General features: G+C 39.6%; 1 protein-coding gene across 4 annotated transcripts in view; it reads right to left on the bottom strand.

The window, feature by feature from the left end:
* grid2 (glutamate receptor, ionotropic, delta 2) overlaps window positions 1–25,882 on the bottom strand; it is a 506,792-nt gene that overhangs the window by 404,811 nt on the left and 76,099 nt on the right. For all 4 annotated transcript variants that reach the window (XR_015036585.1, XR_015036586.1, XM_085786556.1 and 1 more), the window contains exon 2: window positions 11,601–11,756. Coding sequence is in view for 2 of the 4 variants with exons in the window: in XM_085786556.1 (XP_085642682.1) it covers window positions 11,601–11,756 (156 nt within the window). In the remaining 2 variants the exon portion in view is untranslated. The remainder of the gene's footprint in view (window positions 1–11,600; window positions 11,757–25,882) is intronic.

Here is a 25,882-nt window from a genome sequence, read left to right on the forward strand (position 1 = left end):
GACGGAGTTAAACAGAAAGTGAGATGGTAGTTTTGTAATTTCCCAGTGACAGTGAATGCAACACAGGCACGACGCCACGACCAATCAGAGAGAAGTGTTGTGGAAGCGGAGACTCCTCCTCCGTGTTTTATTGGCTAACAGCCAGGTAACCAAGGTAACTATTTGAATTGTAGCGACGACATCAGGCGGTTTTTTTTTTCTCGGCACGAACCAGCGCGTCTGGTCGGATTGGGCCGTCCATGTTCGCTTGAGCCCAAAAGAACAACCAGGCAGCAGAGTACAAAAACAGAGGAACAGAGACAGCACAGCAACAGGTGTGTGTGTGTGTGTGTGTGTGTGTGTGTGTGTGTGTGTGTGTGTGTATGTGCGTGTGCATGTGCGTGTGCGTGTGTGCTACCTGCTGCAAAAGGTAGGCTAATAATATTCTATAATCATAGTTGGCTGAAAATCTTAGGACGTAAAGCTCAAGCATGTGTTCTTGCCATTACAATGATAGGAACCGTTCTCAGTCAATAATAAATCTGTTTTTTATTTTATCTAAAGCAATGTTGTCCTTTATTTTCTCCTCAGAGTAGTCTACACCAGCATGCCTTCCTGCTTGTAGGAGGGGTGGGGGCGGGGGCGGTGGCTCCTCTCTCTGTGTTTGTCTGTCTGTCCGTCTCTCTCTCTTTCTCTCTCTCTCTCTGGCCGTGTTGCGCACGGGCTCCAGCACCTGTGGATCTGCTGCAAATGTGCCAAGAGCATCGTCAGGCAGCCGTTGTGGCATTTGCCCACATTGCCCTATGGTCGGTCCGTCAAAAGTTGTGTGAGAAGTTTTTTTTTAAGTCATGTTTTATATATTTTGTTTATTTGTGAATATTTAATTCATTGTAAGGCTTATTTTATATACCGTATTTTGTTAATTTGAGAATAATTTATGTAACTTATTAGGCAGCACTTTAGAACAGTAGGCCTAGGCCTATTCTTTTCTCTCTTCTTTAATATTTTGTATAATGGTTTACTTTTGTTTAATATGTTTATTTGTATCAGGGACAATGTACAACATAACATTAGTAGGTGAGTAAAATAATTACATTTGACTAAAACATGTACATTTGGTTTAGAAAAATTCCTAATAAACAATCAAATTTATGTTTTGCATTTGGTTCTCTTACTGTACCGAAAATGAACCGAACTGACATGGTAATGTTGAGAACGCAAAATATGTAAAACTGAACAGTCTGGTTTAATTAAATAGTAATAAACTGGTAATACTGTGGAAAGAAGCCACGCTTTCTTTTACAGCACACTTTCATCTTATTTACTTGGTAAATAGATGTGTTTTTCCTAGTAATACTACAGAAAATACATGGTAATGTTGAGAAACGAAAATGTGTAAAACTGAACAGTCTTGGTTTAATTACATAGTAATAAACTGGTAATACTGTGGAAAGAAGCCACGCTTTCTTTTACAGCACACTTTCATCTTATTTACTTGGTAAATAGATGTGTTTTTCCTAGTAATACTACAGAAAATACATGGTAATGTTGAGAAACGAAAATGTGTAAAACTGAACAGTCTTGGTTTAATTACATAGTAATAAACTGGTAGTACTGTGGAAAGAAGCCACGCTTTCTTTTACAGCACACTTTCATCTTATTTACTTGGTAAATAGATGTGTTTTACCTAGTAATGCTACAGAAAATACATGGTAATGTTGAGAAACGAAAATGTGTAAAACTGAACAGTCTTGGTTTAATTACATAGTAATAAACTGGTAAGAAGCCACGCTTTCTTTTACAGCACTTTCATCTTATTTACTCGGTAAATAGATGTGTTTTACCTAGTAATACTACAGAAAATACATGGTAATGTTGAGAAACGAAAATATGTAAAACTGAACAGTCTTGGTTTAATTACATAGTAATAAACTGGTAATACTGTGGAAAGAAGCCACGCTTTCTTTTACAGCACACTTTCATCTTATTTACTTGGTAAATAGATGTGTTTTACCTAGTAATACTACAGAAAATACATGGTAATGTTGTGAAACGAAAATGTGTAAAACTGAACAGTCTTGGTTTAATTACATAGTAATAAACTGGTAAGAAGCCACACTTTCTTTTACAGCACACTTTCATCTTATTTACTTGGTAAATAGATGTGTTTTTCCTAGTAATACTACAGAAAATACATGGTAATGTTGAGAAACGAAAATGTGTAAAACTGAACAGTCTTGGCTTAATTACATAGTAATAAACTGGTAATACTGTGGAAAGAAGCCACACTTTCTTTTACAGCACACTTTCATCTTATTTGCTTGGTAAATAGATGTGTTTTACCTGGTAACACTACAGAAGGTTTAATTAACAAGAGGACCCTGATGGCATATTTGCCAGGTAAGTACTAAATAAAATCAGGCATGATAAATGAATGAGCAAAGTTATTACCAGCCAAAACAGCTCAATAACTTAGTAACACGATGGACAGGTGAGATATTGGATTATACTACCAGGTAAATGGGATGTAATTTCTCTCCTTTTACATTGTAATTGCGTTATTATTTTACTGTAGTTACCTTCACAATGACGGTAGTAATTACCCATTAATGCAGTGTTGTTCTTTAGTAATAGTTGAGATATTTCAAGGCAATTAGTTAGTATTTACTCTGTAGTTACCATCATTTTACTAGTGTTAGTTACCTTGTAATTTCTTTCTTTTACCTTGTAATTACACAGTAAATACACAGTAATTAGGGGACTGTAAAAGAAAGGGTTACCGACTAGTAAATAGTTGATAGGAAATTTTACCAATCTAGCGGTTTGACTTTTCTGCTGTACTGACACTCCTGTTTATGTTTGAATTACAGACTGAGAAGCCAACAGAGGAGGGGGTCTTCTAAATCTTTTAAATGGTACATTAATGTTTTATTAACAGGGGAAGCTGTGATACTGTGGCAAAAAAAAAAAAAATCTAAATGCCCTGATTTCTCCATTTCTTTGCATTTCAAGCGATAATCCTGCTGCAAAAATAGATAAGGATAGTCAGAGTGAGAGAGAAATGCTTTGCATAGATGTGGGAAAAAAATATTCAGTGTAAAGAGTATGTTCAATTTGAAGACGTGCTGCCCTTTAAGTATGAAGTTTTGTTTTTGTTAATGTGTTTACATTATCACAGTGTGCTCATCAACATGACAAAGTCTGAGTTAGTTATTCATCACACGCATGCAGTCAAGTGTTTCTCACACCCTTGAGGCATTTGCTTCGTGCTGACTTTGGCACTATACCACATCGTTCCTGTGAATCACAACGAGTTCCACAGTGTCAGAATACATAAACTGAAAAGACAAAAAATCTTCTAAATATAAATTTCAGTCACTCTAATCCATTGAAATTTTAATTAAGAACTTAAGAAGATGGAACATTTTATTATCATCCTTTTACACATCCTCTTTTTTTTTAAGTCTTCACCACTTCTCCACTACTGAAATGTTCTCACCACAGTTCTCTGAATCACTTCAATACAAGAAAACAGAATAACTGTTAATTCTATGTTAACCAACATGAAAGACTGCAAGAGTACAAGTGAAATCCCCTGTCATTATGTCAGTTTTTTTGTTTTTTTTTAAAGTATATTTTTGGGGGGCTTTTTTGCCTTTAATGTACAGGACAGTTGAGAGAGACAGGAAATGGGAGGCGGGGGGGGGGGGGGTGACACGCAGGACAGGGCCTGGATTCAAACCGGGGTCGCCTGCAGTGAGGACTATAGCCTCAACACATGGGGCGGGTGATCTACTGTACCAACTGAGCTACACACCGCCCCCATTATGCAAGTTTTTAAGAATCAGTCAGTCATTGGTCATTTGTCATTTCCTTGGAAATGTTAAAAAATGAAACAAGTATGTTTCAAGCAAGCAATTAAAAACTGTCATTCATTGACAGCAACATTTTTTTCCCCCTGTTGTCCAAGTGGGCCCTCCCAGACTTGGACTGCTGCTTGGTGCTGTCCATGGTGCTGAATCGTCTCCACAGCCATGGGCAAAAATCTGACATTTTAGGTAAATAATGATAAAAACAAATACCATGTTAAACTAATGATCATCGTGAATGGATCATTAATAATTAAGTATATAATTTCAGATATATTGTGACCGCCTGCAAAAAAATCTGACCAAGGCAAAAAATCTGCCAGCAGGCTTCACCAGAGCAACTGCAAGGCACCAGAAAAGGTGTGTTGAACGTCACTCAGAGGTTCCACCCAGAGTCTGCTGTCCAAGATTACCGCAACTCTCAGCTGTTTTGGGCTCCAGCCAAGGGTCTAGCACAACTCTGGGTTCATGTCAACATATAATATTGAATAATCAAATCTCATTTGCAGAGTAGTAATCATTATAGCTGTATAGCTGTATTGTAAATAACCAAAATATATTCTCTCCCACCATTTCCCAACTCATCACGCAGTTCATTGTTGTTTTCATGTCGATGGTTATCAGACATTGGATTAACTCTGTCTTTATTTGTAGAGTTAATAAATCTCTTTATTTACACTCAGTTGTCTGAAGTAGAGTAGAGACTGGGAGATCCACTGAACTGAGAAGTTACAGCTTCTGAAATTAGACTGACCATATTTTTCAAGAAAATAATTCAACAAAGTTCTCCTCACAGATGAGGAATGGCACCCGTCTTGATGAGGAATTTTAATTCTAAAAACTGTAGTATCCACGCTTCACGTGTGTAGCAGTGTGTATAAATGCAGCCTTGTGCCCTCTGTGTCAAGACTAAGCTGAGATGAAAAATAAGCTGAGACAACTATTGAGTTCCCTCCCTCCTGTGGTCTCCTCCCGCTCTCCATTCCCTCGCCCCCTTCCACACCCACCCTCCCATAGACTGTTATCCAATTAGGTGATTCTCATTCCTTTAATCGATAGAGACATAAACGGACACACACAGACATGCTGACACACACATACACAACACCTCACACATCCATCCTTTCCTTCACTGATGTCTATTCTGGTTACTTTGGCAATGGGGAATAGGCTGTAGGGAGTGAAATGTGAATATAAGTGACAAGAGCAGATCAACAATTAAGCATCATGCAGGAGGAAGAGAGGGAGGGAGGAACAGAGGATCTATCATTTGATCTGAACCCCTTAACACACACACACACACACCTAAGACAATCTAGCACATACACACATACAGAGCAGCTTTATTGTAATTTTATACGGCATATATCACTTCACATCATTTTCTGTCACTCAGACCACTCACACTGCCACTTTTTTATTTATTTATTTTTAACACAAACGTCAAATCAAAGAATTAACTGAGTGTAAACATGAGACGTGTGACTGATGTGCAATTCATTGGAATTATTGAGGTCAACAGAATTTGCAAGGGTCACTCTGCACCTGGCAACATTTTTTTTCAGCCAATTGCACATAGTGGATGTGTTTCAACAACTTTTTTGATCCATTTAAGTCATTGCATTTAATAAATACAAACCACTACAAGCTAACATTTGTACGCTTATACATGTGGCAGCATGTACCTCTATATTCTACTGGGACTTCAACACTCCACCCTCCACTAGCTTCAGCTGGATCTGCTCCCCCTACCCACACCAGTTGAGAGGGCAAAATCCAAGCTTTGAGTGATGAAAGCACTGAGGAGCACCGTGGTGACACCTAGCTGTTTTGTGAAGGCACATGAGGATTCACAGTCCAGTTTGCATTTGGCATACCTAGTGCAGGGAATTCAAAAGAATGTAGCCTACTAGTACTGTTGCAGCCAGTATTTGGTTAAGAAGTTCACAAAGGTAATTCAACTGCACTATGCACATTTGTATTATGCATAAAGTGAAAAAAGAAGAGCAGTAGAAGTACACCATAGCGCAGAGTCAGTTGAGGCAGGCAATTCACAAAAGTTTACGTTTGTAAACTGATCCGTTCTGAGTTGTCCTTTACTTGGTTTTCAAATGTAACCTCTGTCTGTGACTCTAGGATCATACAGTAATTAATTTGTTTTATCAAGTGGTAATGTTTGGGAGCTGGGGATGGATGGGTAGGAGGAGGTTCTACTGAAACAGAAAAGCTCAGAGCAACTCATTAAAAAAAACACATGGATGTGAACTAGTTCATTTCTAGGGACAAATAAAAATCGAGTTTATGAACAAAGAATGTTAACTAGCTGATGTGAACTCTGGGCAGGCTGTTGTGAAGTGTGAACTTTCACAACTCTAGATGCAGTAGCAGAAGGTAACACCTGAAATTATTCTATCATTCATAACTACTATAACTGTAACATTTGCATGCACAAAGGAGAAGCAATTGTAGCTCAGATCAATTATCTTCATATAATAAAGAAAAATACACAACTTAAGATTTTTAAACTAAATTAAATATAAACTGTAATCTTTTACACTGACCTAACTAGTTACCTTCTGTTTCTCCTAATAGGCCACTGAGAAAAGCAACTTAGCCTACAACACATGAAAGACAGGAAGTGACAAAGACGATTGATCTGCCAGCCAGGTTACCAGTTAGCTAGACAAATACACAGATAGACAGGCAGATAGGGAGACAGGCAATCAATTTATCAGCCAGCTAACTACACAAACAGACGGGATAACAGAAAGACCGGCAGGCAGACTGGCAGGGAAATGACTCAGGCGATCTGTTCAGTACCGGAGAGACAGGATGACAGGAAAGTGTTCATTGTACCACCCACAAATTTGGAGAGGCCAGTCAACAGACTGGGTGACTTGGAGGCCTGCAGGAGTGTAATCAGTCAAGGATGAAAAAGATGAGAAGCAAAGCCAGTTCATCATTAAAAACTAGTTGGTTGAAGTCTGAATCATATCAAAACAAAGATGAATTAGTGGCACTTCATCTGCCCATACTGATTCCACTGCTGCCAATAAATATGAGTATGCATGAGAACTCAGATTCTGCAAAATAATGTGCCTCTCTGCAAAATCTGTAAAAAGCATCAAATTAACAGAAAAATAAGTTGCAGAATAAACCAACTCAAATAGCAGTGTAAAATGCATATAAATGTTAAATGCTAGAAACATAAGGAAGAAAACAAAGGCAGAAAACGCTGTGCTATCACGTCTCTCTTTAGTCACTGCCTTTATTTCACTCAATGCTGATATTCTAAATAAGATGTATCAGATGCAGGCTGCTCCCTGTCCTCAAAATAAAGACAGAAAAAACAAACACAGACATTTAGCCGACATGCACAGAGCCCAGATAATAGAAAGCACTCAGGTTGGACTTCAAAGACTTATAGCCTGACAACCAAAGAGAACAGCAGAGCCCTTCTATCAAAGCAACAGCCTTAACAAGGCTCTTAGAGATGCACAAATACACATGCACCCATACACATACAGTACATCCAGACAAGGTCATCCAAGCTAATCTCTGAAACACTCATGAGTTTGACCACCATTGTTTGCAGCCTGCTGCCTGAAATACAAACAAGCTCACTCCCTCTCACTCCTTTAGTCTGGACAAATGTGATGTTTCCTTTATGTTTCATGTCTTTATGTTATCATAATGGGACTTTGTATTTCATTTGATTTATCAAGTTCTGGCACATTTTAGGTTTTTAAATCCATTGGTTTTGGTTTATCTGAATAAGAAACAAAGGTGAGAATCATACATGGTTATCGAGTTTAGAACTCTTGCATGCAGTAGTTTGCTGAAAAATGTTCCAACATAAAGCTGGCTTAGTCAGATTTTCTACCCTGTTTACCCTATCGGTTAATGTTCGTGAGATATTTGGCACTGAACGGATCATTGCTCATCCTGCCATGATGCAAATCTCCTTTTGCGGCTTTGTAGTGCAGGGTGTAATATTGCAAAGCACCCCGTATTTGTGCATCTAGGACACAGGCTTCAATAGGATTTTTGTTAACAATAAACAAATAGTCACATACAAATGTCGACATACAGTACAGTAGGCTGCATATCTAGTTCATTGTCTCTCGTGCCATATCATGCCTCATTGTTTTACACAAGACAGTGCACAGTGCATTCACAGAATAGAACAGATCTTTCAACGAATAGATGATGAATGAAAAAATACTGGCTACTCTTTGTGGCTAACCGAATTGGATGTTGTCTCCTTGAAGAACTGCATCATTTTAAAGGATGCACGGCCATCAGAAGAAGCAACTCTGACCCTGAATAAAAGGCACATGAATAACATGTGGCTATTTTATGTCATTATTATTTTTTTTATAAAGTATATTTTTTGGCTTTTTTGCCTTTATTTGATAGTACATAGTGAGATAGACAGGAACGGGGGAGGCAGAGAGAGGGGGAATGACATGCAGGAAAGGTCTGCCGACGCGGGATTCGAACCGGGGACACCTGCGTTGAGGACTGTAGCCTCTACATGGGGCGGCCGCCTTAACCACTGCGCCACGCACCGCCCCTATTTTATGTCATTATGTGAGTAATTCACTTGCCTCTGCTGTTGCCTTCTGTATTTTGTTAATTCCGTCTTTTTATATTCTGAATTAATTGATTGAACCGGCCAGCCATTAGAGTTTTCTTACAAACACACATGATTTTTTGGGCAATGATCCCCTTATTATCCAGTTCTACTTTAGAAATGTACACTGCATACAATATGTTTCTCTGATGGTGGATATTGGTCGATGTGTGCAGCAGCTCTATCTGTCCCAGGCAGCCTGACTTTCAGACCAGCATCAATTAGGTTCCTGATTTTCTTAATGTCTGTGATCTATAGAAAACATGTATTTGTAAACTGAAGACTCTGTATGTGCAAGTATGAGTCTGCACTGTCATTTCTGAAGAAAACCATTGGCATTTCTCACACAACATCAAGAAAATGATAATTCGCTAGGTTTTCACATACTTCACAAAGCTCTTGGATGACTATCAAGCACAAAAACAAATGCCCTAATTAGCCATTCACTCACTCTAGTTGCGAAGAATGTGTGTGACACATCTTCTGTTTTGTCAGATGAATCATTACCCATGCAAGCAATGCCAATATGAGTGTTATTCCGATGCATTGCCACATTTTGCAATATCCAATATGTCAGCCCCAAAATGGTGACAGTGATAAAGTTAATGTGTCACTGAAATTTGCCATATGTACGATAAGATTTATTGTCTGCTGTGTTTGAACAAGAAGCAAGGTCTTGTTCTATCCACAACTTGATCAATTAACATCTAATCATTGTTGACCATTGCCATTACCTCACAATGACTTTCAGTATAACGTCTTCTAGTGCAAAACAGACCCACACAAGCTTGTTTTGAATAAAAAATAATTTGTACTTCAAACAACGCTATTTTTCTTTCATTCACAAAATATGGTGAATTGGGGCAAGTGGACCAATTGGTGATGCCGATCTAAATGTGCATGTTGTATCGAATCCAGCTACATGTTTCTACTGTATTGCATGCTCTAAGTCATGGATGCTGTGTGTCAGTGCCTACCCTACTGCACAAAAATCTGATCACTGTTATATCAGTACCTCCCAGGACCACCTAAACATAAATGCTCCCTTTTTCCGTGTGTGCTGGTAGCAAGTACTGTAAGACTGCAACTTACAGCTAAACAAATATTCTCAGAGCAAATAAACCAACAAATAAAGATGTTCTCATGACTGAAAACCTTAAATGGAAAGTTTATATTCATTTGTTTTTTAAAGGAATTTTTGAAAAACGCGTTCCTGCCTGGTGCATTAAAAAAGAGGGTCCGATTCCACCCGGCGTCTCTTTGCTGCGTGTCATTCAACATCTCCCCCTCCTCATTTTCTCTCAGAGTGTCCTGTCGGAATAAAAGGCATAAAAGCCAGAAAAAATACTTTAACCCCCCCCCCCACAAGAAAAAGAAAAAAACTTTTTCAATTCATTTGTGGTAAGCTATAAATATATCTTCTGCACCAAAAGTTCCCAAGACCACAGTGGTCTTCATAATTCTTGGAATAAGTGTGGAACAACCAGGACTCTTCCTACAACTAGCCATCAAACCAATTTGACCTATCAGGGGAGAAGGGCCTTGGTAAGGAATATGACCAAGAACCTGATGGTCACCCTGGCTGCGCTGCAGAGATCCTGCGGGGAGATTCCAGAAGGACAACCATCACTGTAACTCCCCACCAATCTGGTGGCCAGATGGAAGCCTTTTCTCAGTGGGAGACACGTGAAGCCTGCTTATAGTTTAAAAAAAAAAAGAAAAAATGAACTGAAAGGACTGTCAGACTGTGAGAAACATGATTCTCTGGTCTGATGAAGCCAAGATGGAACCGTTTTGCCTCAATTTCATATGTCATGTCAGGAGGAAACCAGGCTTGACACTAAGCATAAAGCCATTACAATGCAGTGGCCATGCCAGAGCTCTGTCCTGAACCCAATGTAATATTTCTGATGAAAACTGAAAATTACTGTCCGCTAACGGTCCCCTCCCAACCTGACAGAGTTCGAGAGGATCTGCCGAGAAGAATGTACTGTATCTATAAGACATTAACTACAAACTTGCATGAAAATGGCAAACATAATTTGCTATTGCATATCGGACTTGCTGAAATACTGTAGGTAAATAATATTAGTGAATGTGTTCACTGTCCTGTTAATGTGAGTGAAAAATGTAAAAAGGATTTAATGAAATAGCATGAGACACCCGTAGTCCTTAAATGAACTGCTGACCTGATTTATTAAATATGTGTAACAACACTGATTCTTCTGTGTACTGTGTAATGCTGCACCTCTACACCTGCAGGTCTTTTGCTGAATTAGTCAGATAAGGATATCACAAATATTTGTTGAACAAGAGCATTACTAAAAGGTTTTTGACCTCATGAAGCTTTGTAACACAGCACTCTTTCACAGTAAAAGCTCAATTTAAAATCAATCCTGTTGGTTGTGGTTGTGAATAAGCAGCAACATTATGTAACTCTTTGATAGGACTGCTTTGGCATATTCAAATCTACGTAAAATTCCAAAGTCAAGTAAATAAATTGACTGTCAACATCAACATAAACCAAAATGCAAAGGCAAGGGACTCTGAATAATATACAGCACCATCCTCTGCTGACTATGTAATACAGGTCGACTCAGAGGACATGCAGCCCATGCATGAAAAACTAGGGAACATTAAAGACAGAAAATGAATTAGTGCCAAATTTTTTGATGCCGTGTTTCAACATGAATTATTTCCCCATGCCTCACTGTACTCAGTTTATTATGGCTGTCAACAAAAAGTAGAGCCAGGATTGTGGGACAGCCTGAATACTGGATAACTCAAAGTACCTAAAGTATGAGAAGTAGACTCTTCAGGGACATCTGACACGATGGACAAACCATAAAGCTGTGCCCAAAAAAGGTTTGAGCAATAAACATCTTAATTGCTGAATTTTTAGGCAAAAGTGAAATTTGGAATTTGTGAGGGGATTAATATTGTAAGAGTTCTTTTCATTTTAGTTGTATGGGTCAGAAAACAATCATGCCCCGAAGCAAATTAATATCCTCCATTTTTGAACATACTTTCATGTCAATTTGATTTTGAGACTGATGCATCTGGTGCTGTTGCTTTTAGGCACAACTATGAAAGGCAATGCAGTGTCATCACCCTACCTTCTTGCACAGCCTGGAAGGGGTTGTTTCCGTCAACGAACTCCACAGAAATGGTGATCTTCTCCGTCTCCAAGATCTCGTTGTTCAAATTGAGATCTGCCACAGCAAGGCGAAACACCTCGTCATCTTTCCGTGCTGACTCATCGAAGATGGCACCTTTTAGAAAAGGAGAGAAGCAGAATGGGAAAGAGGAAAGCCATTAGTCAGTATTAGAGGACTTCTGGAATAAAAACAGCGTGGTGAAGGAAATATAGTATACTGTAGTAATATGTAGTAGCCTAAACCTGGACCAAGTGCATGCAGCCACAAGGATAAGTTCTTCAGAGGGCCTAGGATCGGAGTCAGTTGGTCTAGCTTGATAGCAACCTCAACATACTGTAGTTTTGGCTCGCCGAGTTCTATGCCACATTGTTAAATAAATCAGGCATAATCAAGACATTGATAGACAGCTTAAGTGTAAGAAAGAATGATACCAGAGTTTACAATATGAAGATTGGCATTTCATTCAACATGGAGCCAATGCTCATCTAATTAACAACATAGTCCAGCCGATAACAGATCAAAGAGCAAGGTTTATGCTCAGGCTGTATTTCCAATGTCCTTCAGTGAGTGTTCTCATTGGTCGAATTTAAGTGGTGCATTTAACACTGACCACCTGAACACAAATATCCCTTTAAACAACTGACTGGCTTCAAGAGATATACCCACAAGGTTCGACAATTTGTGAAAGAGAAAGCTGCATTGAAGAAGAACCATTGTTTTAATGTGGTACTGTAAGACTAGAAATGTGGGCTTTACAAATATAGCCCATATTGGGACCCAGTTTTAGAAAGAATAGATGTGAGGGAGAAATAGGTTGACACAAGTGTTTTTTCTTAGGTCAGAGTCAGCCCAAGGGCACACTGAAACTGCCAATTTTGCTGCACAAAGGGAAATGGAAGAGAAGACTGATGAGTGCCAGAATCCGTAGTGGCAGATAAAGTTCCCGCTAGTTAATACTGAATTAGTCATAAAACAATTATCAAACTGTAGTGTGAGTGAGACAGTAGGATAAGGCAGTGTGGGTTGTTGACTGGCTGGTAGAGATTTGGTCTTCGCTTGTGTCTGTTACACACAATTAACCATGTGTTATCTTTTTCTCTCTTTCTACCCTTTTAGTCTCTCATTTCAACTCAGTTTATCCCCTGAATCCACTGGACCACTAATTGTGTAAGTCAGTGCAGTGAAGCACTGCTAACTGTATTTCACTGACCAGAAAATAAGCTGCACAACGTATTGTGTGTGTGTGCGTGCGTGCGTGCGTGCGTGCGTGTATATATGAGGCACAGGTTGCAAATTCCATTAATAACCAGGCAGGCTACATTGGCTGAGGGCTGTTTTGTACCACATTTAGAAGACTGTTGCTGTAATTGGTCTTGTATAGTTCAATGAGCAGTGTCTGGTGCTAATACCACCAAGGTTATGGTCTGAATTCCCACAGAGACCAAACTAGGGGGAAATATGCCACCCTGGTGGTGCAAAGTGCAGATAAAATCATCCTGTAAAAAGTATATATCACTTTAATGTGATAAGATTGGTATTCTAATTTGTGTCTGAGAAACCTACTTTCCAGCTTAATTAGCTGAAGAAATGTGTAGCTTATGCCCTGTGCAGGTTACTGTATGGTAATTAAATTGTCTAAAACAATTTGTGGACAGTATTTTCCTGAAACTGTTCTTTCTCTACCCTATTTCAATTGAGCTGTTGATCAAATTTTACTCCTGTGGGACATTTCATTTCAACGCAGCCTATACACCTACATACCGAATCCAAAACTAGCTGCTGTTTGAAGTCATTTAGGAACAGTATGCTAACTGTCTCTCTTCATCATAAGGCCTCATGAAATATGCATCCTTCGATAATTTGATCTATCAGCATCTGGCAACTGTAAATACCATCTCACTGATTGATTCTTGGTTGTTTTTTTAATCATGCAGTATAGATGAGGAGAGACAAACAGGCCTGGACAAAGCGATACAGAGTAAAACACTAAGACTCATTAACTATTCCATTAAAGAGATAAATTATGAATGGGGTCCCAATCAGCTTGAAGGTGACACTGCTGGGGAAGGATTTGTACACATTTTAACTAGCTCTGTGGCACAGGAGGACAATGTTAGGTTGTGTATGTCTAGAGGACAAATGCATAGCAGAGGAGACAAAAGGCTTGTATTGTACAGCCTTCAACCCATACCTAGTAGAGGAAGTTCAGTGGGATATGAGTATTTTTATTACTTCACAGGAGTTCAGGCTTAATATGTTATGAATATCAAAATTAGATAAAATAATAGAATTTAAAAAAAAGATGAGCAGAAAAGTACACTATAATTTCTCCTTTATTCTGGCTTTCACAATAAAGTTGCTATAGTACCTTTCCTCACACTTTCTTGCTTTGAAATTTCCCAGCAGGAAATCAGTTTTATTGGGTCTGGTGACCACAAGAGACACAACCTAATATTAAAGGAATAACATTTGCCATATTGCAGCTTTTAAACAGTGATATTCATCTTTGTCTCTTCCATGATCATCCTCTTTACTTACATCTCTCTTTGTTAGCTGTTGCACATGTGCAGTGATTCATCAGAAAGCCACACACTTTAACTGAGGCAAAGTGAGCAAGCAGACACAGATGGAAAAGCAGATATGAAAAGCTGTAGGTGAGACTGAGAGCCAAACAGACAATATGATAGAAAGAATAGATAGAAGTCTCCCTCATGAAGCCGATTACAGTGATCCTTCAAATGTGATCTAACCACCATTGTATGCCTGAAGCTAAGACAAATTATATAAATAAGCCCTTTACTGTAAGTCCATTTACAAACCGATCATTTTTGAATAACTGTGTAGTCATTCTTTATTGGAATGTGGCCATGCACCCAAATGGACAAATATTTATGTTAACTTCATATTATGGAAAAGGAATTCATGTACACCAAATGAGTATGAGAGGGAAAACTGAATAAGATAGAGGGGGAATAGGGGACAAGTATATGTCTGCTGTTCCCTGGCCCTTATTTCTGAACATCACTTCATGTTGATTCACAAAGACAGACACGAACATACGCACATACACACACAAAGTGTACAATCCTGTCTCTGCCTCCTTTCCAGTAATGTGATTGTGAGCGCAAAGGCAAACGTCACAACATAAATCAACCAGGAAATAAAAGCACTGAATCTTGCTTTACACAGACGCCCCAAGGGCAGGCACACACATGGCCACATACACATACACGAACCCACACATACACACACAGTGTGTGGGCAGAAGAACTAAATTTGCTTCAAGACCATTTCTTCCATGACAAAAACAGCATCAACAGATGCCATCATTTTAAACAGCACAGAATCCAAATGCAGAGACCCCTTATTGTTTGGTCAGGAAGTATTGATCAAACGTCTTTCGATGGTCAAGTGTTTGGTTTTCATTTCCCTGCTTGTTTACGTTGATAAAGAGGTAATAAATAACTTGTTTGTCTGCTTACTGCCAAATAACCTCTTGGGATGGATGAGCAATGCCGGAGGCAGAAGAAAAACGAGGGAAGCCTATTGTCACAAGGGAGCAAAAATAACTGATAAATCCATTCCAGATTTTTACTCTCTTAGGTCATTCCAATATAGTAGGTATATATATTCTTTTTCTTTTTTTTGCTAGCCTTTACATATTTACATATAGTCTTTTGTTGTCCCTGTAAGAGCAATTCTTCAGTAATCAATTTCCGACATCTTTTAAACTGTTGGGCACTGAAATAAAAAGCTGCATCTACTATACATAAATTATCTTCCACTCTTTCGTCTTGCAATTCTAAGTCTGCTAAATACAGTACATAACATTACATACTGTAGCACCATCTCCAACACAGACTCTTTGATATTTAACCTTGATGCAAGGCATCAAAGAATCTAAAACATCATTAAACAGTTTCCATAACAGGCAAACAACATTCAAAAAAACAAAACAAAAACATGTGAGATGAAAGGATAATAATGGGGCTAATAAGTCAATATGTGGCTAGCCGGGTCTTCCTGGGGCTTTACCACCAGCTTCCTTTTTACTATGACATACAGTACTGAGCCACAATGTTAGCTGCCAAGTCTGCTTTTAACAACATGAACCAGAAGTTAACTCTTATTTACATTGCACCTTCATGGGACTATGTTAAACACAGAAATACCTTGAGCTGTATGCCAACATCATGCAGTCAAGCTCAAAAAGTTCATGTTAACATGCTAATGCTATAGGTCATGTTTACTCTGTTCACCACTGTGGTTTAGCTAGTCCTAAAGAAAGAAAGAAAGAAAGAAAGAAAGAAAGAAAGAAAGAAAGAAAGAAAGAGAGAGAGAGAGAGAACCACAGGCTATGAGTAACAATTGTGCCAATCCATCAAAAAAAAGTCCAAACTTTGAACTGTTGCTAGTTAACAGATTGACAAAGTGTGTAGGATTCATCTTCTGAATATAATGATGTTAAATGTACCAAGTTTGATGTAAATCCATTCTGTAGTGTTTGAAATATTTCTGTCTGGAGTGAAATGGCTGATAAACTTTGCCACCCAGAGAGTCATGCAACTAGCCAAGCTAGAACCGTTTTGTCAGCCCCTTTTGAGAACCATTGCAATACAGACCTCTTTTTCATTAGGGCAAAGGTCCAATCAAACTGATTTTTAATAACGACATTAATTAGTTTTCACAAGTTTTTTACAATCCAGTTGGCCTGGATAGAGAGTATTTTTATTTTAATTTTAAACTTTTTAAAGGAATAAATCTTACAGCTCAGTCATTCCAGTAACTACATAAAATCAGATAATGTCATTCAGGCAGAAAAGGCACATTGTTGAATATACAAAACACAGCTCAATTTCCCTATTAAAAGAGCAAATGAGGATAGCACATCATGCAGTGTTGAGTTATTATGTCCCCACACTCTGTAAAGACTTAGTAATTAAGTGAGCTCCTTTTCAGGATCCTCATTCAGCATGAGTCAAGGAATGATTGTAAGAATGATTTAATGCTAGAGGAGGAGGGCATCATGGACTGAGGAGGTCCATCTTTTTTTTTTTTCTAATTCAGTTCAACTGACAGTTTTGAGCTTGCCATCATTACTGCCCCTTTGTTTTATTTATTTATTTTTTTAGGTAAAGCATCTAGGAGCTTTGCCAAATTCATCTCCATCTGACTCTGGGTCTACACTTTTTCTGTCACACTTGCGTTGTAATTTTTAACCCCTACATTTAGAAATGACTCCAAACAGGACACTGAAGAATTTTTGAAATCCAATGGGGGATAAACTGCACTGTCCCTCAAACCAACTCTCACACCTGTTGTTGAGGTTGCAACTGATGACAGTAATGTGACAGGGATACTGACAGACCGACAAGGATAATGACTATGGAGGAACACACACACACACACACACACACACACACATGGGTGATGTATTGCTGATTTGTGACAAGGCTGGACCGAAGTGTTGCTGTCTCAATGTGATGATGAAAGCAAGGTGGCGGCTGCGCTGAGTGATGATGGTGATGAACGGGTGAGGTTATCGTCCTGCAGTGTGAAGTGTCCACACACACACACACACACACACACACACACACAAACAGGCTGTTATTTACAGCAGTGATGTGAGTGCTGAAAGGGAGTGCGTTTTGACACTTGGGAGGACAGAATTGAATTAATGTGTGTATGTGTCTGTATGTGTGTGTATTGGCCCTTTTCCATTCCACAGTTACAGCACTATTCGGCTCGACTCGGTTTTGGTCAGTTTCCATTACAATTGAGTACTAAATAGCACCTCCTTAACGTGGGCGGGGTCGTAATAGCATGGCTGCTACGTTTTTTTGGATCCATGCTGTGGTCTTACACACAGCAGCAATTTACCTTGTGTGTAAGAATAACAACAATCGCAGTACAGACCAGTGGTCGCTGTTGCCGTTGTGTTTTTAAAAATAGCGGGGTTCTTGTGTCAGACGATACTCTGGCCAACGTCAGTCACGTTTAAGTATTGGCACGACTCGCTTGGAACCTCGCCTGAGGCATTACCAAAAAAAATAACCAAGTACCAGATACCATCCCTAGTGGAAAAGCAAAAAAACAGGTTGAGTCGAGTAGTGATAGTGGAAAAGGGCCATATGTGTGTGCATGTGTGTGTATTAGAGGGAGAGGGGGTGGATGCAGAATTAATGGTCACAGCAGAACAGAGCAAGCTGGCGTCGTATGATAGGGACAAATATGAGAGCACCTCTAATGTTTATCATATGGGCTCACTCATACTGTAATGTTCAGGTGGTTTCAAGGTATAAGGAATAGTAATCAATTTTTTTGTCTATCTGTGTATGTGTGTAGATATTGTAGGTCAGCAGAAAAATCGTGTCTGTTTACTGCACCAGGTTCGCTGCGAAGGAGGAATGTTGATACAACATAGATAAACCTAATACACTGGATCATCACTGACAATCCTTGTGCAGTACTTCAGTGTATTGCAGATTTGGATGCAGAAAAAATGCATACATTTCAAGAGCACATTCTGAATATTTTGCATACAACACATATGTGTTGAGGTTGGAGGACTTGTTTTTGGCAACAAGCCCTCCAACCTAACCAACCATAAAGGTTGTTTTTTTTTTCTCCCCCAACCCACAGAGACGACCCACAGGACTGTCTCCTGAAATAGCTCCCCTACAGCAGCAGGCGAAGTGGACCTCTGTTGTCAGAGGGCTGTATCGATAGCAGCATACTCACACTCAACACCATGGTTACCATAATAGTCATGGCTTGGTTATATTTAGACACAAAAACTACTTGGGAATGTAAAGAAAATACAATTACTTGGGTTAAAGAAGCAACATTAGAGGATCCTTGTTGCCATGGTTACAATAAAAGCCGATGGTTTCTTGTAAACACTGAACAAAGTTCTCCTGACTCATATATTTCCATTCATTCACCTAAACTGCCTCGTGTTGCAGAGTCCGTCCCTCTCCGCACTACTGTACTTTTCCCTTTGCTCTTGTCATTATTAATACAACCACCAGGTGTCATCTAACAACAAAATGTAACTATGGGTCCTTATAACCTGCAGCACATACGGCTGAGGCTTGGTCATGGAAATACTATTAGAAACAGGTTGTTTGCAGGCAAAAAGCCTTGTTACCTTGGTAATACTTTATCTAATTGAGCGTACTTGAGTTATGTGTGTGTCTGTGTATCTGCATGACAGGATGCCTGAGATTCCAGTTCATTGCGCCTGTGTATTTAATGGAGAAATCTCCCAGGTCACCTGATTTGTGCCGGAAACATCTTTCATTCTCCTACTTTTTTTACTCTCCACCCTCTCTCTCTCTCCCTCCCCTCACTTTCATAATAGGTGTGTTAATTAATTTGCTCCATCGTTAAGGAGGCGAGAAGCCAGGAGAATTTGTAGTCGTAGTTCAGCAGCACCCCAGTCCTTTGTCACAGTGTCACACGAAGCTGTGCCAAGGTCATCTGCTCTCTACCTTTCCCCCTCACCTTATGTAGATGGAATTCAACCCGTTTCCCTCCTTTAGAGATAGCTACTGTACTATAGATATCAAGGGCTTTCCTCCCACTCAAATGAACCTGCTTTGGGTAGGTAGAGGATTTGTTTTGTGTTTCCGTTCATTAGCCAGCAAGCTGAACACAATTTGGAGATATCCAATTAATCTAAGGCACATTTAGATTAAGTCCGTAAGTGTGAATCTAGCAAAGTAAAGGGCGAACAATAGAGTGCACCATTTTTCTTTCTTGTTTCTCCCTTCGTGTCAGCTTCTTCATGTCAGCTCTTGGCTGGTTTTGGCCTAGCCTGTTTGCAAACCACAGCTGACTCAGCTCCAAGCTGGCCAGGTTTGCCTCGATTAACAGTAGAGCTACTGGCTGAAAGCCAGATGTTAGAGTATATCTAATATCTAAGATTTAAAGGTAGAGTCTGTAGGTTTGTTCGTTTCAGTTTGTAAACACAACATTCAATTTGGGCCCCTCTTCTCAGGCTCAACTGCGCACACACCTGCCCCAAACAGCAGTTTTCAGGACTGACCCATATTCAACTGCTGTTCAACGTGGCTCCCGTTGCCAGGCACGGCCGGGTGTGGCCCAGCTGGCGCTCCAGCGCGTCACTCAGACTGTATCTCCTTTTCTTCGCTTCTAAGTGTGTATGTGCCATTTCTCCCAGCGTGAGGGCGTCTAGTCACTATGTTTTACGCAGCCCACAGTGCCACACGGCCAACTTCACCTGCACTCTGTCATTAGCTGTGGAAAACACACCAACTCCGCACCCAGAAACGTCCCAACTACACAAAAACATCAAAACATCAAGTCCATATTTTGTTTTTTTAGGAAAATCCTACTTTACCTTTGAGGTAAATTAGGTTGATAGCATTTTACCTTTCAAAAGTTGTTCATTCAGTGTACTGTACCTGTGTGTAGCCTTGACAGCTTTTTTTTTTTTTGCATTTCATTTCGCTCTCCTCCACATCAACACAGCATGAAAAATATCTTGTTGCTCTGCAGCTCTAAATGTTCCAGTAATCCTCCTGTCTTTGTCAACTTTTTAACTTTCACATTCTCACTCCCTACACAATTTAACCCGCCTCTCACTTTTATCTCCTTATCCCTGACTTCTTTCTCCATGGCTCTTCCCCTCTTCCCCTTAATATAACCACCTTAACCCCATTCTCTTTGTTCTGCCGTTCTGCTTTATAGTTTTGTTCCACCTATCCATTGCTCTCTCCTCCTCTCCATTACTCTTTTGCCATACCCTTGTTCACTCTCTCCCAATTTCCCTTTCTCTCCTCATTTATTTCCATCCCCCACCTTTTTGCTACTCAATTCTTCCTATCTCTCTGCACCCTTTCCTCTCTTGTAAATCCCTCTCTTCATGCTGCCATTTCCCTAAGCAACACGCTACTCAGTTTCCCTGCTCTCTGGCCCTATCCTCTCCACCTCTATTCTCCATTGCTCAATATAACACCCTGTGTGACATTTAATCCAAGTAAACTTGCCAAAGCTCAGATGGCCTTGATAAAGACTGTATAGGTTTGTCTGTGGAAGTGAAAGTGTCACACACAGGGAGACATGTTTAATTAAGAATGATCTGACATTTACTTTAAGAATCATTCTGATGCTTTTGAATTTTTATATAACAGATAAAACAAATCATACAGATTGGCATCCATTTTGCAGAGAATATTGTATGCTGTTGTCCTTAACGATGGGCAATTTTCTGACAGTTAGTTTTGACATGTCAGAACAGTATACAGGTTTGCAGCCTGCAATCTAGTATACATACTTTTGTACAACATATGCTGTACTGTAATTGTATAGCAGTGCAGTTAAAAGCCTTGATACCTTGAAGGCTGTTAGCCTGGTACATGTAGGTGACAGTGGGAAGGTTCAGCATCTGAGGGTCAGCTATTCAGTAACATTATATTCATGTGATGTTGTCAATGAATAAAAACGGTCAGACAAGACCCATGTTTTTAGTTTCATTACCATAACAGTAAAAGGTGCATACACTGGCTTAAAAGGCAAGTAAATATACATTACGATGAGGCTGACAGTGGGGAAATATGGAAGTCAGAAATTCTCACTAAAATGTTAGTAAGCAAATAGTGGGTAGTCATGAGTGAAGGTCATTCTTCAACAAAAAGAAGGGAAAAAATGAATTTGTCTTTTACAATATCAAGAAACTCTGCTTGTACAGTAAAGTTAAGGTATTTCTCTTTAATTCTGTAAAAAATGTTTTAACATACCAAACTGTACGGGAACAGAACCCTCAAATCTGCTTTTCGAGCAAGAAGCCAGTCTTCTTAAGCACCTTGAGTCGTTAAGCTCACTCTCCTGATTAATGCTGAACATTTGGGAGGGTTTTGCCTGAAGCGCTGGTAAGAGGCTCCAGATTTGTACACATCATAAATGTCATATTATATTTCAGGGAGAAATGGATTTTGTAGGATTCACCCCTTTTTTGCCCTCCTTCCCAATTCCAAACTGCATGTCTTCAGCATCTTCAGACTCCTTTCTTGCTTCTGTGGTCTTCTTCAACTCTGTGCTCTCAAATCCTTCGCTTTTCTCAATTTCTTATATTTATAGCTCCAAAACTTCTTAATGCTCCTCCCCAGCTTTTACCTCCTAACAGCTCTCTTTCATACTTTTCTCTAATCACAAAGTCCCTCTCCTCCTCTATATCCTTCTCATCTTAATCCTTCCATCACAGAGTTGTCCTTTACCTCCTCCCCACATTCACAAACACTTTTATTTCCTCCTCACCTGCTATCCTCAGGCACTCTAAATCCTGTCATCCTGTACCCTCCTTTTACTCCCACCCACCATCTCCTTCTGTTGCTCCCTTCGTCTCGGTCTCCTCTCTTGCTAGCTTTTGTTTAAGTTTGCTCTTCCCTTCAGTCCCCGTTGCCCTCCACAACCACTAGCAATTGAAGGGGGTTAAATTCATCATTACTCAAGAAGTTCAGTGGTTCAAAACTCTTCTTTCCTGTCCTTGTTTTGACGTTGCTGCAGCTGTGCTCCAGCTGCACGGCGGACTTATAAAGACAACCACTTTCCGTCAACTGGTTCAAATGTGCACTAATACAACAAAAGAAACACTAATACGAATTTGCATGAGGGCACAGACAAGCGTAGAGGCTCAAGGGGATACTTCCTTCATATAAGCCTCCCTGTACTTGGTAGTCAGCAAAGATAGAGTGGCTCTAAATAACCACTATGGCGATCTGTGACCAATATAGCAGCACTAATGCATCATCAATAATGCACTCAGTGTGTGTGTCTTATCTACTTCTTTCTCTTTCATTAATTCTGTCTTACTAATTTGCTCTTTTTTTATCATCAGTCCATCTGCCCACACACAATAAAACAACTCCTGTTGTCCTCATTCCACCTCTATCACTTTGTCTCCCTCTGTCTTTCTATCCATTTATCTCTCTTTCTACCTAAAACACTTTCTCTCTATCCTACTCTCACGATCCCTCCATCATGTTCTCTCACCCTTTCCCTTTATCTCTCCAGCCCTCTTTCCCAAGGCCTCTTGTCAGTGTACTACCACCCCCGCAGAAAACCTTCTGTTCCAAACCTGCACTCACCTCGCTCATATTCATCACAAACACACACACACACACACACACACACACACACACACACACACACACACACACACACACACACACACACATCCATACCGACACAGCATGTTCATTACCAGCACTGAGTAAGTTAAAAACTCATAAAGAGCATAATAAAGCTCCTCCATCTGCAAACCTATTAGCAATGGCCAATCCTGGGGTCACACAAGCAAGCATGAATGACGGGTCGGTATGATGGTATGATGGTTTGGAGCGAACGTGGACCATGATAGATCCTTTGCTTAAACCCCACACTTCTACAACTATAGCTGTATTATTTTGATGTGATACAGTTCACCTTTCACACAACATAACCTTGAGCAAACACAGAGCTCTGGAGACCAGAAAGAAATGAACTTGCAAGCACGAAAAGTGACAGACAGTTAAGTCAACAACTTCATGAGGAGCTTCAGCTCTCCCGTGAGGCTTTCCAAATAGACCTCAGGTCAGAAATGTCCACACTTTGCAAGAAGCTGTAGCAAAACACTGTGGCCATATGTTTAGAGACAACAAGTACTGAAAGCCTGCACCATGAGATGGGAGAGGAGACAAACTGACTCCGAAACCATGGCTAGTTGAAAGACTAACCACATTTCAACAAATGGAGCTTCTTCTTGATGTAAAAGATGAAGCAGCCAAAGGATCACTTTGCGTATTGCTTTTGGAAGCAAGAGTCCAAGATCGACTATAGCCTGAACTATCCTGTGGTCCTATAGTAACAACCCAATTTAGCATTCAGCACAATTCAATTACTCTAAACACAATTCCTTAATGAAATCTGTATGCACCTAACTAGGAACTAGGTACTGACCAACAGAAAATTTAAAGTGAATTCACAATGAAATTAAAATCCATGGCCCTTTTAGATGTACCTCTGAATTCTTTAAAAATGTCTACATGGATACAAAAAATATATATACTCCCATTGATCATATTACCAAATTCACAATGTGGTTAATGGGAGAGTTACTCCAATTTGGTAGTTCATTACAGTACCCCTCCATTGCATGTGGAGACTAGAAACCTTTCCACATCAGCCTGATTTCAAACAAATAATGGCAAAAAAAATAAACATTTTGTGGTTTTTGTTTTCCCATCCGTGTAGGCTCTATAATATTTTATCCTCCCTTGGGTTGGCCCTCAGAATGCAGAGGTTCTTGCTTCTCCAGATGCCGAGAAGGCTTTAGGCTGAGTTGAACAGGACTTTCTATTTGCTGCTCTTGGAATGTTTGGCCTTCGTGAAAATTTTATGGGTTGGGTCAAGCTGCTGTACCAGTCCCCTCTTGCTTATGTTTCCTGAGCAAGAATAAGAAGACAGTGCTTTTATTTCTTCCTGCCAGTGAGTCTTGGGTTTATTCTTTGTGCTCTCTAAAGATCTATGGTGGAAGTTTTTGAGGTGTTCTGTCTTTATATGTGGATGACCAGCTTTTATATGTAACAAACCCCTATGAATTAATTCCCAATCTAATGTATGCCTCTTGTCTGAAAAAACATTGTGATATATTTGAGTTAAACTTGTCAAAGAGCAGACTGTTCCCCGTTAGCAAGGCTGCAAAAAGCTCTTCATAAGTAAAAATTACCATTAAAAATAGTAATGACTTATTGTATATATTTGGGTGCAGTGGTAATGATGGATATTGTAAGATTGTTTAAGTTTAAGTCACAATTTGAGCACTCTATCCATGAACTCGCCCAGAGGAGCAGTATAGACCAGGTGGGTGAATGGGACTACCTCATTTCCATTAGTATTATTGGGTGTGTAACATACATAGCCAAGCTTCTTGTGGACAAAATCTGATGAGCATGCTGAAAATCCAATTTGGTACAAATGGAATACAATTCATCCTGTCTGACATCCATGTCTGCCCTCGTTTTCTCCCATGCCCACAGTCTTAGATATGGTCTACTATTAGGAAAAAGCTTTGGATCACAAAATTACTCCTTGCTTACCCCTGATTGTCCAAGGCACCTCCTCTTTTCATCCATCATTCATATGTTTTTTTGGTAATTGAAAAATTGAGTGACATAGGCAATACTGAGGGCTTTTTTAAAAATACACTATTTCCTACCACTATGCATCAGTGATACACTTCATATACTTCAATCCCATTATTTTAGATTTCAAACATTCATAGTTATATCAAAGCTAATACAACTTCCTGTATGAGCAACCATAAAGGCTGTGTTCGAAACCACATACTCCATACTACATACTTCCATACTGCATACTTCCATACTCCATACTACATACTAATCGATCATACAGTATGCAGAGCGTTCACACTGCTGCGTACTATGATAACCCACAATGCATTTCGCTCCTGCCCGAGCCGAAATCAGCCGCCCTGAAGCTGATTTCACTTAAGCTCTAAACTCTGTAAATATATAACTTCAGCAACATTTGAAACATTTTCAGGCGAGAAAGTACTACTTCGTATCCCCATGGTGTTGAAAAAATGACAAAATAACACCTATTTACAATTTTAGTCGGACGAAGTCGGACTTCTCTGGCGTTAGTAAAACCAGCCGTAGTGAGCACTGTACTTCCGGTTTCTGTGTCAAAATAAAGCACCCGTTGCAATTGACCATAAAGAAAGCCGTTACAATGATGTCAGTGCTCTTACTTTATAAACAGGAAGTGAACCTGTCCCCACTGTGGCTAGCTTGGAAACGCCGTTTGGACCGACCTCGTGCCGTTAACGGAATTTGCCCGTTCAAAATGCCTTACCGGAGAGTTTTGCCTGCTCTGAGACGAAGATCCGCCCGCCTTCTTCGCTACATCATACTTGCTCTGGACTGGGGATTATTTCAAAATTTATAGATTTGGACAGCTCCTGTGTTTTCTGTGGCCATACTGAAGAAACTTTAAATCATCTGTTTTTTGCATGTAATGTAACAATGACATTTTGGTCAGACTTGTGTTCTTATATTTTCTCCCATGTAAACATGTCATACTGCTTCTCCCTTAAAGATGTTATATGTTATTATGAAAATAAGAAGAACAGGAGTCTTCAGTATTTAGTTAATTTTTTCATTTTATTTGGTAAATACTTTATTCATAAGCAAAAGTTTGCAACCTCCAAACCAACC

The sequence above is a fragment of the Trachurus japonicus genome, chromosome 9 (assembly GCF_045865225.1).
Source record: "Trachurus japonicus isolate A0001 chromosome 9, Traja_1.0".
NCBI lineage: Eukaryota > Metazoa > Chordata > Actinopteri > Carangiformes > Carangidae > Trachurus > Trachurus japonicus.